Below are 12,627 nucleotides of genomic sequence, written 5' to 3' on the forward strand. Positions count from 1 at the left end.
ACTCATCAGCTCATAATCACATGGGTTAATGAGCTGATGAATCAGGTGTGTTTGATTGGGGAGACAAAGAAAACGTGCAGTGTTGGGGGGGCGCCAGGACAGGGTTGGGAACCACTGATCTAATCCATCTCTGTAGAAATTACAAAAACATTAGGTGTTACTACAGTATGTATCATCCAGTAATCAAGTATATATATATGGATCTTTCTATAAACTGTAGTGATCGGATTGGAGATTTGAGGGAGTTAAAGAGAGCTGAAGACAAGTGCACATCAAGACCTAAGAAACATGAAGACTGTGGCCTTTCTTTGTTTTAGTTTCTTATGTTTTAGGTAAGATGTTTTACTTTCATGATACAGCAACTATGGCATGATTACTAAATTTTGTTTTTACACTCATAATTTAGACAATCCAATCTAAAAAACACTCTTATTTATTTCTATAATAAATGATATCTTAATATAATAATGACTCTTCCTTAGGCCTTTTGCTAATCAGAAATGCATGAGAAGTTGTATTGAACTGTCTCATCTAGTAACAATTACCTTTCGATTAAGCCTCTTGTCTAAGAATTCAGTTTAGTAATGGTTTGTGTGTGTAACAGGTGCACGTTCTGTAGCAGCCCGAGTGACAGTTTGGAAACTAAATCTGTGAAAGATGTTTATGAATATCTCTGGGAGAACAGCACAGACATTGCCTTTAAGACAATCCAGGTGGACTTCCTAAAAGAAATGCAGAATGGCAGTCTGCAGGCAGAGCGTTACATCAGCTTCACCATGCAAGACATCAATTACATACTGAACGTGACGGAAATGTTGAAGAAAATGAGTGCTAAAGTCCTGCCTGTTGACCTCAAGAAATTCATGAATGGCAGATACTCAAGTTATAAAAATTATTCAGACTTAATTCTCAACCAATTCTTTTTCATGGTAAGAAGAAGAAAATAAATGTCCAAATGTTTCCGAGTTCATTGACGATGCTTTATACTCTCATTTCCACAGAATGAGCCAACTATTCGGCCAACTCCAGCTATGACGAAGTATCTGTCCTTCTACAGAAACCTGATGAAAGATGATCCGGTGTACTTTGCTGTGGGTCTTCTGCCCTGCCAAAGACTCTGGGGGTGGCTGGGTGAAAACCTCAGCACACCTCCAACTACAGCGTACTACACTTGGAAGGTGGATAATATGGGTGGCCATCCGGAGAAGCACTACAAAGCCCTGCTGAACAAGTATCTGAACACACCTGGAAAAGTGGTCAAGGCCAAAACTATATTCCGTGCACAGATGCAAAATGAGCATGATTTCTTCTCTTCATCTTAAATGGTTGATCGCTGGTTAGTAGTTATAAAGTGTTTCTATCAGTATAAACAGGAATGGGAAACGAATATGAAACTAATTCTCTGCATGACTGACTCATGAAATTAATCAGAAATCCTATTAATGATTATTCAGGGCATTTATTCTGTATTAATCAGGTGATCTTTAATTGTAAAGGCCATTGCACACTGAGTCCGAAATTCGCATCCGAAATTTTCGCACGTAAAAAAAAAAACTCGACCTCACGTTAAGTCAATCACGCTTGCACACTGCCTCCGAAACTTTCGTCCGTCATAAAAAAAATCGGATCGGGTTCGATTTTCTGCGTTTTTCGCATCCGTAGCAATCAGTTTGAATGGTGTTTTGACAATTCAGAGCCACCGAATACGAAAAACGCATGCAAAAATTTCGGACTTCAGTGTGCAATGGCCTTAAGGGTTGTAGAAAAATTCAAATTCAAGGAAATGTTTTGATTTATTAAAACTATGTAGGGGAGCCTGTGTGACCAGGATGGTTATAAAACTGTTTGCTTTAAAATGTGTAACTTAAGTACACTATGTATAAGCTTTGATATAATTTTCACACATTTTTCTGCTACAAATTAAAGTTGTTTTGAAATCTACAACTTGTCCTTAAAATGTGCAATGGGTTGTAAGTAATACTGTAGTTAAATTGTTGTTGTTATTTAACATGCATGTATTTTAATCATTTTTCAAAATAACTTGATAAAACACCATTATCCTCAATTTCAAGGTTTTCGTTCAAAGGCAGTGGTTCTTATGCTATTTTTTATCTGTGGATACATTAGAACAGTGGTTCTCAGTTTTTTTAAAAATGCAAAAAAAGAAATTGTGCGCACATCCCAAAAACTTTTGGCAGCTGCTCGATCAAATGAAGCATCAAATTCAAAATAACACATTTCCTGTGAACTCAAGTAGAACTCAAACACAATTCATTGTATTGTACATTTAATCATAACAGGTTTTTCAGAGATATATTCTGCATGTAATCCTATTAAGTACAACTATTAAGTGGATGAAACCACACTCACCAAAAGTGGGTCAATCGATAGAAAGCTGAGTTCTCGTCTATGTTATTGTAGGGTCACTGGCTTAAGTTTGAGATTCAAAATAAACAAGAATCGCCACACTGCCACTTCTGCACATCAAAGCTTTCTCCATCTTTTGGGTTGCAAGAGAAGAATTTGTACCTTTCAAACGTAACGTTCTGTTTGGGAACAAAGTACTCTTACAATCTGGACATGGCGTTTTGCAATTTAAATTTGTCTGCTGGTATTTGGAAGCTGTTGTAAATATCAATAGCATCTTTGCCAATGACATGCAGAAATGTACTGTAGATGGAATTGCCACCTACCCCGCTTGCTTCTAACAATCTCTTCTAATTTTCTGCTAAATTTCCAGTCAGTTGCATACCTGACGAGGCTGTAACTTGTCCATTTCCAACATGACATCTTGACTTTGCGTAAACATACACGCCACTTTCAAGTCAAGTGGCGTGTTATCTATACGCATTTTGAGCTATCCGCGTGTATGTCTACGCCGTTAAATGTCCGAGTGATTCCGCGTGTATGTACACGCCGTTAAATGTACGAGCGAAACGAAGGAAAATGTATATTTACATCTGTGGAGCAATATTTTTTTTCCTAGGATGGTAGGGGAAGACTCATAAATAGTATTAACCCCAGTGACGGGTAGGTTAAGGGACGGGGTTGGGGTAGGTCATATATTTATATATACAGTAATGTACGTTAAGTCAACGGCGTTGATAAACACGCTGAAAAGCGATTATGCGTGTTGATAGCACGCCAAAAATGGAAATACGAATTGCAAGTCATACATACGCCATTTCATGAGATCAGTCTGCCATTTCTTTCGTTCATGAAGTTCACTTGCATTCACTGCTTGGTCTCTCGCAGCGGACTGCTTTTAGCTTCTTTTTTTTTTTAATACAGAACAATCGTTTGGTCACTTATACATTCTTGCATAAAACAAAATTAATGAATGTATGTATGTCAGTATATACATCAATACGTCAGTATATATGCTCAATAAACATGTCATGAATTCGTAAACACAATCCATCTTTCCCAATACTGCAAATACTTATCCATCTGTAGGTTTAAAGCGAAAGTCATCCTCTCCATATCTTGGACACTGGACATAATGTCCAGCCATTCAGCCTTTGTTGGGGGTTCAAATTGTAGCCACTTTCGTGTTACAGCTTTCTTGCTGGCTGCTAATAATATCTTTAAAAGGTACTTGTCTTTTATCATCAAATGAGCTGCTAAGTTTCCCAGATAAATTGTAGAAAATGAGCAGTCAATTCCATCACCGAAAATAAAATGTATTACTTGTATTACCTCCTGCCAGTATGACTGAATAGCTGGGCAGCTCCAGAATACATGAAAATGGTCTGCCAGCTGTTCCCCACATTTCCTCCAACATAGACCACTTCCCTTCTCGCGAGACTGAATAGATTTTAACTTGGGGGTTGCAAAGTATCTAATAAGATTCCGCCAACAGAATTCTCTCCACATACCCGAGCTGGTAGAAGTCGCTTGTATAGAACAGATATTCAGCCAGTCTTCCTCTGAAGTATATAGACCAGATTCTTTTTCCCATTTTAATCTAACCTTAATTGTTGAATGTTTCTTTATGGATTGAATGGCTAGGTACAGTTTTGAAATAAGTTTCCTATTATCTTTTTTTTTATACATGTCAATAAATAAGTCAATTAAATTGGTGTCATGCTTCTCCATGTATCGTATCTCTTTATTAAAATAAGTCCTTGTTTGTAAGTACCTAAAAAAATCTAGTTTTCCCAAACCATATTTATTAGAGATCTCCTGAAAGCTATATAATTCTCCCTTTGAATTTGAAATTGAACTAAAAGAGGTGATGCCAAGCCTATACCAGAGCTGAAACCTCCCATCAGCCCTTGCTGGTTTAAAGTCGGGGTCAAAAGCAACCCATTTTAATAGTCTAGATTGTCTTTCAAGTAACGGAGATTTGCATTCTTTAAACCAGATTCTAAGAGGAACCTTAGTCCATTGATTTAAACTTTTAGAATACTGTTCATATAATGGTTTGCTACCCAGCACTGATTGCAATGGTACAGTGAGCTGCGAGATCTCCAAATCCTTCCACTTTGCTGTATACTCTGGATTACAGCAGCATGCTAAAGGTTTTAGCTGGGCTGCTTTGAAATAATCTGATAAACATGGCAGTGATCTTCCCCCTTTCTCTTTCGGTAGCTGCAGTGTTTTAAATTTAATTCTTGGCCTCCTACCCCCCCATATGAATCTTGAAATCCACTTATCCCATTCATTAAATTGTTTTAAAGAGACTTCGACTGGTAAGGATTGGAAGAGGTATAAAAGTCGGGGGAGCATGTTCATTTTCACTGTATCTATCCTGTTATGCATCTCTAAGGGCAGTTGGGACCACCTATCTATATCAGATTTAATGTTCTTACTTATAGGACCATAATTGCTATCAAACAATTTAGAAATATTCTTTGTTATTATAATCCCCAGGTACTTAATACTTGATAATTTCCAATTAAATTTTAATCTACTCAACATGTGATTCTGAGGGATATAGTTATAATTTACGATTTGTGTTTTTTGAACATTTAATTTATATCCCGAGTAAGTGCCGAATTGCTTTAAGATGGACATCAACCTGGGGATACTAACCTCTGGTGTAGCAACAAACAACAAAACATCGTCTGCGTACAGACAAATCTTTTGTTCGAAACCTTGAACCATAATCCCCTTTATCTCCTGTTCGTCTCTAACTGCCTGTGCTATGGGCTCAATAAATAAAGCGAAAAGTGCGGGGCTGAGAGGACATCCCTGGCGGCAGCCTCTTTCCAGGTTAATACTCTGAGTGAGATGCCCGTTGATCCTTATTCTAGCCTTTGGTGACGAATTCAACATTTTAATGCATCTAATAAAATCATCTTTAAAACCAAATCTTCTCAATGCCAAGTACAGGTACTCCCAGCGAACTGAGTCAAATGCCTTCTCGGCGTCTAAACTAATTACTACTGCTCTGATGTTTTCTTTAGTGACATGATCAATTACATGCAGCACCCGCCTAATATTGTCTTGTGTCTGTCTGTCACGTACAAATCCTGTCTGGTCTGAATCCACTAATTCTGGTATTATATCTTCCAGTCTTTTAGCTAATATCGATGCATATCATTTATAATCCATGTTTAAAACCGAAATTGGCCTAAATGCACTACACTGCTTTTTGTCTTTACCCTCTTTAGAAATAACTGAAATTATTGCCTCACTCCATGTTCTTGGTGGCTCACCTCCTTTAAGTGTATAGTTAAAGCAATCAAAAAGTATAGGGACTAATTGATCCTTAAAAGCCTTATACCACTCGGGTGGAAAGCCATCTGTTCCCGGCGCTTTATTAACTTTTAATCTAGAGATTGCTTTCCTTATTTCTTCCTTTGTAATCTCTGCCATTAGGGCTTTATTTTGTACTTCACCTATGGAAGGTAAGTCAAGTGATTCTAAAAATAAATGTATTTCCTGTGAGCTGGTTGTATTTGGTTCCTTGTATAGATTTTTATAGTAATTTTCAAAAATATTGTGAATATCTTCTTGCTTATGACAGATGTTTTCAGTTTTGGGATCCCTAATTTCATATATTGTATTCTCAGCCTGTTGCTTCCTTAGCCTCCATGCCAACAGCTTCAAAGCCTTCACTGTAAATTCTAACAAGTTCAGTTTACTTAAAAAAAAGTTTGGAAACCGATTGCCTTATTTTTGCAAAGCAAACTTAAAAGGAAACCTGAAGTTAAGTTAATAATCAGTTAAGGCGAGACACGGCAGGCAAAAACATCGTGTTTTTTTCACTGATCAATTTTGAGATTTCGGGATATTTGTCTTCAAAAACATGTCTTCTTTCAGACTTGTGGTGAAAAAAAGTCTGAAATACACATTTAGGTCTTTATTTTACTACACTTTGTCTGTTTGCGTCTGTAGATTTCTCATAAATTCATCAAAAGTTGGCGTTGTAAATCATCCGTTGCTCCGCTATCGCGATCTGCACCCTGTCATCACACACACAGTTAGAAAGCTCTCTCTCTCCTGTACAATGTTGTCGGATCCAAATATGGTCATTTCCTTTTTATCAGCAACCAATCGTGAAAGTAAAAGGGCGCAAATGCGCAATCTCATTGGCTGATGCTAAATCTTTAAAGCCCGTTTTCTCAAAATGACCTTTCTCTCATACTCAAAGTCCGAAATCTCCACTTCGGTAGCACCTATATACACCAAACTTTCCACTCTTGTACCTAGTTATATTATGAAGACATTTACAGAGGGATTTGTAAATATATTATTCCTAGCCCGATTTATATAACATTTTATTCCAAAAAACATGGCAAAAATCATTTTTTTTAAGGCTATTGACAGTATATTCTGATTTACAGGATAACACAAGTAGATATCCATAAATCCCTCTGTAATTTTTTCCCATCTAATATGTGAACACAATGAAAAAATAATTTTGAACCTGGCTTTATCCAATACTCAGATTTCATTTTTTTAAATATATGCAAATTTGTGCATATTTAATTAGACAATGCCTAATTTGCATATTTAAACATTAAATTACAGAAAACTTGTAATACATTTTTTTCTCATCTTAATGTAGGTAATCAACTGGGAAAGTTTCATGGTGATATCTGCTAGTTAAAAAAATTACCCTATTCACCTGTAGTGTCTCGCCTTAAAAGTAAAGAAAGCAAACTCTTCCCAAGTAAATTAAGTAGTAAATATCAAGTTAGTTTAATATAAAGTTCTAGTTAACATACTCAATAATATTTACTAATACTACTTAAGATTTAATAGTAAGATCACTTGAGTAATTCCATTTAACTAACAGTGTTATAATTTGTTCTGCAAACATCTTAAATACTATTATTCTCAACATGGTTTTAATCTGCCATTTTAAGCTACAGAGACTTAAAAAAATATGTGCAATCGGTTTCCACATTTTCTTCAAGTAAAGTAAACGTATTTTTGGTAGTTCAACTAGCATGGAATGCACTTAACACAAGTGTGAAATTCTCAACTGTTTATTTTTTGTAAAAAACATGTTTTTACAGATTAAGAACATCACAATAAAAATACTTTAAAACATCCGTGTTCTCTTGACCTCTTGGCTAGCAACATTCTGCTATCATGACATTTTAAAAACAGGCATATGCAAACAAAACAGCAAAAATAACATAAAATAGGCCTTTACAAGCAAAAATAACATAAAATAGGCCTTTACAACCCATAAATACAGACCTTTTTTTTTTACTTTGAAACAGTATGTGGCTTACTAACCCTAACTTATTTGAACTAGTGGCCACTTGAAATTAGTGCAAATGAATATGCCAATATGCCTATATCTTAAAGGGCTAGTTCACCCCAAAATGAAAATTCTGTCAGTAATTACTCTCCCTCATGTTGTTCCAACTCCGTAAGACTTTCATTCATCTTCGGAACACAAATTAAGATATTTTTGATTAAATCTGAGAGCTGGATCACTCCTCCATGGCTTCTAAGGGATGGAAACTGGCCGGCCCCAAAGTTATTAAAGAAATCGTTAAAATAGTCCGAGTGACTACAGTGGCTCAATCTTAAGCTTATCAAGCGACGAGAATACTTTTTGTGCGCAATAAAAAAACAAAAATAACGACTTTATTCAACTATTAATTTTCTTCTTTGTCTGCCTTGAGTGAGTTCTCATAGTGTATCAGCGCAGCGCTAGTTATGCGGTAGTGTTTAAGAAGTTGTGCCCTCTTTTCTGATGTGTAAGTGCATAACTTACATTTCCACTGCATAGCAGCCCATCAACTGGTATTCTAAAAGATAAAAAATAAATAAAAAATAAGTTATTCCATCAATCAAAAGTCAATGAACAAACAACATAATCAGATGCATAGACCAGTGTTTCTCTCCCTCTCTTTTTTTTCCCAAATTGTGAGACACATGCAAAGCAGTTGGTCAATGAGTTAAATGGAAACAGCACATGCATTAGGTATTAATTTAAAACTAAGACTGTTAAAGTTTATGAGCTAACTTATATTTAAATAAGTTTATACAAATGTTATATTATGTGTTTATACTCTGCTTGAGGAGGTGGGTTAAGGGGTCTGCTAAATACTCCGTAACAAACTCGATAAAAAAACACCTCACAATTTCCTTGTTGTGCTGCCTGCATATTGCCGCAATTATCATAATAAGCACGCATTTAATTTTCGAAGCAACCGGCCTGACTGGAGTTCAGCATTTATCGTTGCGTTTTTAACGTGCCCTGTCAAGTTAAAATGGTTATTTTAAAGATTTTAAAATAACTGATCTGTTAGCGGTCTTTTCCATCCATTTGTAACTTACTTTGCCTGGATTGCGCGCCCTCTTTCGAAATTGGCGCGTCCAGCTATCTAGGCCTATAGGGGAATTATCACACTACGTCACACTGACGTCACCCAGGTGCAACTGCGCATGTCGGATGCAGAAGCTGGCCGCTGAAACAAACCCGGGAAAATGTCGTGTTGTGCAGTGGGTTGCCAGAATCGAAAATCTGTAAACAAAGGTCTGAGGTTTTACCGAATACCATCAACTCACACTCCTTTTAACACCAACCGCAGACGTCTTTGGTTACAAGCCCTCAGAAGAATCGACTGGAACGACAACCTAATTAAAAACGCCCGACTCTGCAGTTCTCACTTCATATCAGGTAAGCTGCGCTAAATCACCCACATCATCACTCGATTTAGTTTACAACAAAAACTCTGATGTATTAAGTACACTTATCTAACAATAGAATAACGAACAATGTATGAGTTTGAGACTAGCTAGCTTAAATTACTAGCTAATTTAACGTTACCTTTGTTCAGTTGCGTTACGTTGTCTTGCTAGGTAACGTTAGTTAACCTGACAGTTAGCTAGCTGGTCTAGTATCTAGCAAATGTACTTAGTATTTGGGCTAATAACGCGGTTATAGCGAACTCAGACTAAATTTAACTGTAACACTAACAGACCTAACTTTTTTGTACAGGAGAGGTGTCCATGGACTTCAGTAGTCCTGACTTTGTCCCGTCTGTTTTTTCCTACTCAACCCAGTGTGAAGCAAACAAAGGCGATGCAAAACTTGAGAGGTAAATATTGTCACTTTCACCTCATTTAGTTGCTCACTGGGATCACATCATTACTAGGGCCCTATGATTTCCGCGATTACGGAATCGCGGACGGAATTACGGAATTGGCAAATTAACGCGGAATCTAGTGTTAACGCGGAATTTTGTGGAATTTTACATATTTGGATTGAAATTCTGTTTTTGTGTGGGAGAAGAACGTATGTCTGGTGAAAATGCAGACCGGGGGAAGCAAATCTGGGCGACACAACCCCTCCCGTCATTTCAGCTCCAATGACGGCATCAAAACAATGAAAGCATGGCGAAGCGGCTCTCCACGACTCTGCTTTCGTCGGCGAAAAAGTTAAGAAACTCGACGCTATAAGCCCTCAGTACCGAGCCGAGCAGTTTGCATGTGACTTTTATGCAGTGTTTCCCACACATAGACTAATTCGCGGCCACAAAATCAACTCCGGCCGCCACATATTCCGTTTCGTCTCTCTAACACTCACGCGTCTCTCTCACATACACACACGCGCACACACACACACACACACACACACCGCGTCTGTCTATGAGGCGCCGGACTGGACAAAAGCGAAGCGAACTCCGCGAGCGACACTGGGCGAGAGAGAGACAGAGTGTGACTTTTATTTAAACTAATATAATTTATTTTACTGGACAGTTTAAAGCTCATAACCATATTTTGTTGTTACTTGAAGAGTGCAGTGTCATGTTGCATCATGCAGTATTTGTCCTGAAAAGGCTACTGAGTAAATGTCTGTAATTTAAGGTCATTCCTATTTTATTTGTATACATTTTAATCATTAACTTTAAAAGCACACTCTTTTTATGACTAAAATAACAGTAAAGGGTAAAAAAAAATGAATTCCCAAAAATTTAAACGGAAAAAACGGAATTTGGGAAAAAATAAAACGGAATTTGGGAAAAAATAAAACGGATTTCATAGGGCCCTACATTACTCACCATCCATTCTCTGCATGCATTGAAGAGCAGGGAATTTATGGCCAGTAATTTAATGTCACATTGTTTTTGGCAAGAGGATTTATTGGACCAGATCGTTTCTGTTATGTCTGCATTTTCTTGTTAAGTCCTTTGAGGGATTCTATGTGATTTACACTTGACTTCATTTGGGGAACTGATAGCCTCTGTGATCTACCAAGCAACTAAACTATTTTGGCCTGACTGCTTGCTCTCTTCTCTGAGTATCAGATTTAAGAGGAAAAGAACAAGAGAGGAAACCACACACAGACCAACAGATCACATCCACCTGTCCACAGAAGTTACAGATGAGGTTGCATCAGAATCCTCAGCCGCTTGCCTGTCCTCAGATGACTGCAGAATGGAGCCTGGTGCTGGTCCTTTCATCGGTAAGAACTTCTAACATTTTAACTAATGTAGGGCAGTCACTATTATGATGAATCAGGTCACCCTGTTTATACATTTTTCAATACAGCATAACTATGTTGTGAATAAAGTTGAAAATGATTCTGTTTAGCACATGCTGTCTGAAAATATACATTAAATAATAGAGAAAATCTAAGCTAAAACAAGTAACAGTGCATCTTTTAGAAGTCAACAACAATCTACTCTGTATTTCAGAAGCCACAGTCCCGAAGGTTCTCCATGATGAGCTGAAACTCAAGTACAGCCAACTTTCTGCAGAGTGTGTCAACCTGCGTTCAGAGATCAACAAACTGAAATCAGAGAAGGAGGAACTAAAGGAAACACTCAGAAAAACACAGTTTTCCTTTAGCTCTATCAAGAGCAAAGCGGTGCATGTTCTGTTTTTCACAGGTCTGACCAGTGTCATTTTTGAGTGGTTGATTCAGAAACTTAAAGGCAGTGTAGAGGTTGTGCGTAGCTCTATGAACCTAGAGGACCATCTATTAGTTACCCTAATGAAACTAAGATTAGGACTCAGCAACAAGGATATTGCTTTTAGATTTAATGTCACAGAATGTGACGTCTCGAAAATTTTGAGAAGTTGGCTCCCTGTCATGTCTGCGACTTTAAAACCTCTCATTAAGTGGCCAAGCAAGTATGCAATATTAAAGAATATGCCAAAATGTTTTAAACCTAAATATAAGCGTTGCAGGTGCATTATTGACTGCACAGAAATTTTTATAAACAGACCCACAAATTTAACCTCCAGAGCCCAGACGTACTCAACTTATAAAAGCCACAACACTGTAAAATATTTAGTTGGCATGTCACCTGCAGGAGCCATTACTTTTCTGTCGGCAGGTTGGGGCGGGCGTGTTTCCGATAAACAAATTACAGCAGAGTCTGGATTTTATGACCTTCTAGAGCATAATGATGAGATTCTAGCAGATCGTGGTTTTACCATCAGAGATGAGCTTGCCACACGCGGTGCCACCCTTAAGATCCCTCACTTTACCAAAGGTAGGAAGCAGCTCTCTGCTCAAGAAGTTGACACATCAAGGCGTTTGTCTAATGTGAGAATACACATTGAAAGAGTAATTGGTAGATGGAAAAACTTCAAAATTCTGACAACTGTTATTCCACTCACACAGGTTGACCTCTTAGATGACATGGTGATTGTGTGTGGAGCATTAACAAACCTCTGTAAATGCATAGTCCCAAGAAGATAACTTGGAGTGGTTAACTTTTTTTTTTTAATTATTATTTTTTAGGTAGTGGTGACCGCAACAAAACAGAGAAGGATCACTGAACAATTAAGTAAATTACATTAATAGACTATGAGTAATAATATACATATGTACATATAATATATATATATATATATATAATAATTTTAACAATAACAACAAAAATGTAATTAATTTGAAAAAACAAAACAAACATATTGACATAGTCCAAATGAAAATGTCAGAGAAAACAGTATTATCAAAACCAAACTGATATAGTGATAGCAGCCTTGCCAAGTAAAAAAAAGGGCAGACCCAAAACATAAATAAAATAGAAGAACAATTAATACAGATAATCAGATTTTCTGTATACATTTTTATATTATATTTATTATTATTATATTAATGTATTTATAATTGATTATATTGGTAATAATTATTGCTGTACATTTTTTTTTATTTGATTGTGCTTCGATGTAAAATACTAGTGTGTATTAAATAAT

The 12,627-nt window shown here is 36.9% G+C and overlaps 2 protein-coding genes across 2 annotated transcripts; both read left to right on the forward strand.

Moving 5' to 3' along the window:
• The first annotated feature begins 584 nt into the window (after positions 1-584).
• Positions 585-1,322, forward strand: LOC130095649 (uncharacterized). The gene is made up of 2 exons (XM_056262389.1): positions 585-929; positions 1,002-1,322. The coding sequence occupies exons 1-2, from the start codon at positions 585-587 to the stop codon at positions 1,320-1,322; spliced, it is 666 nt and encodes a 221-aa protein (XP_056118364.1).
• Positions 1,323-10,602: 9,280 nt separating this feature from the next.
• On the forward strand, positions 10,603-12,161 carry LOC130099653 (uncharacterized). The gene is made up of 2 exons (XM_056265439.1): positions 10,603-10,882; positions 11,115-12,161. The coding sequence occupies exons 1-2, from the start codon at positions 10,855-10,857 to the stop codon at positions 12,125-12,127; spliced, it is 1,041 nt and encodes a 346-aa protein (XP_056121414.1). The 5' UTR covers positions 10,603-10,854; the 3' UTR covers positions 12,128-12,161.
• The last annotated feature ends 466 nt before the right edge of the window (positions 12,162-12,627 follow it).

Source organism: Rhinichthys klamathensis, unplaced genomic scaffold (assembly GCF_029890125.1).
Source record: "Rhinichthys klamathensis goyatoka isolate OS25496 unplaced genomic scaffold, OSU_Roscu_1.1 h1tg000011l_1, whole genome shotgun sequence".
Lineage (NCBI taxonomy): Eukaryota > Metazoa > Chordata > Actinopteri > Cypriniformes > Leuciscidae > Rhinichthys > Rhinichthys klamathensis.

Coding starts and splice junctions, on each gene's coding strand:
- LOC130095649 (XM_056262389.1), top strand. CDS start 585: ATGGTTTGTGTGTGTAACAGGTGCACGTTCTGTAGCAGCCCGAGTGAC. Junction 930..1,001: donor TCAACCAATTCTTTTTCATG/GTAAGAAGAAGA, acceptor TCATTTCCACAG/AATGAGCCAACTATTCGGCC.
- LOC130099653 (XM_056265439.1), top strand. CDS start 10,855: ATGGAGCCTGGTGCTGGTCCTTTCATCG. Junction 10,883..11,114: donor TGGTGCTGGTCCTTTCATCG/GTAAGAACTTCT, acceptor TCTGTATTTCAG/AAGCCACAGTCCCGAAGGTT.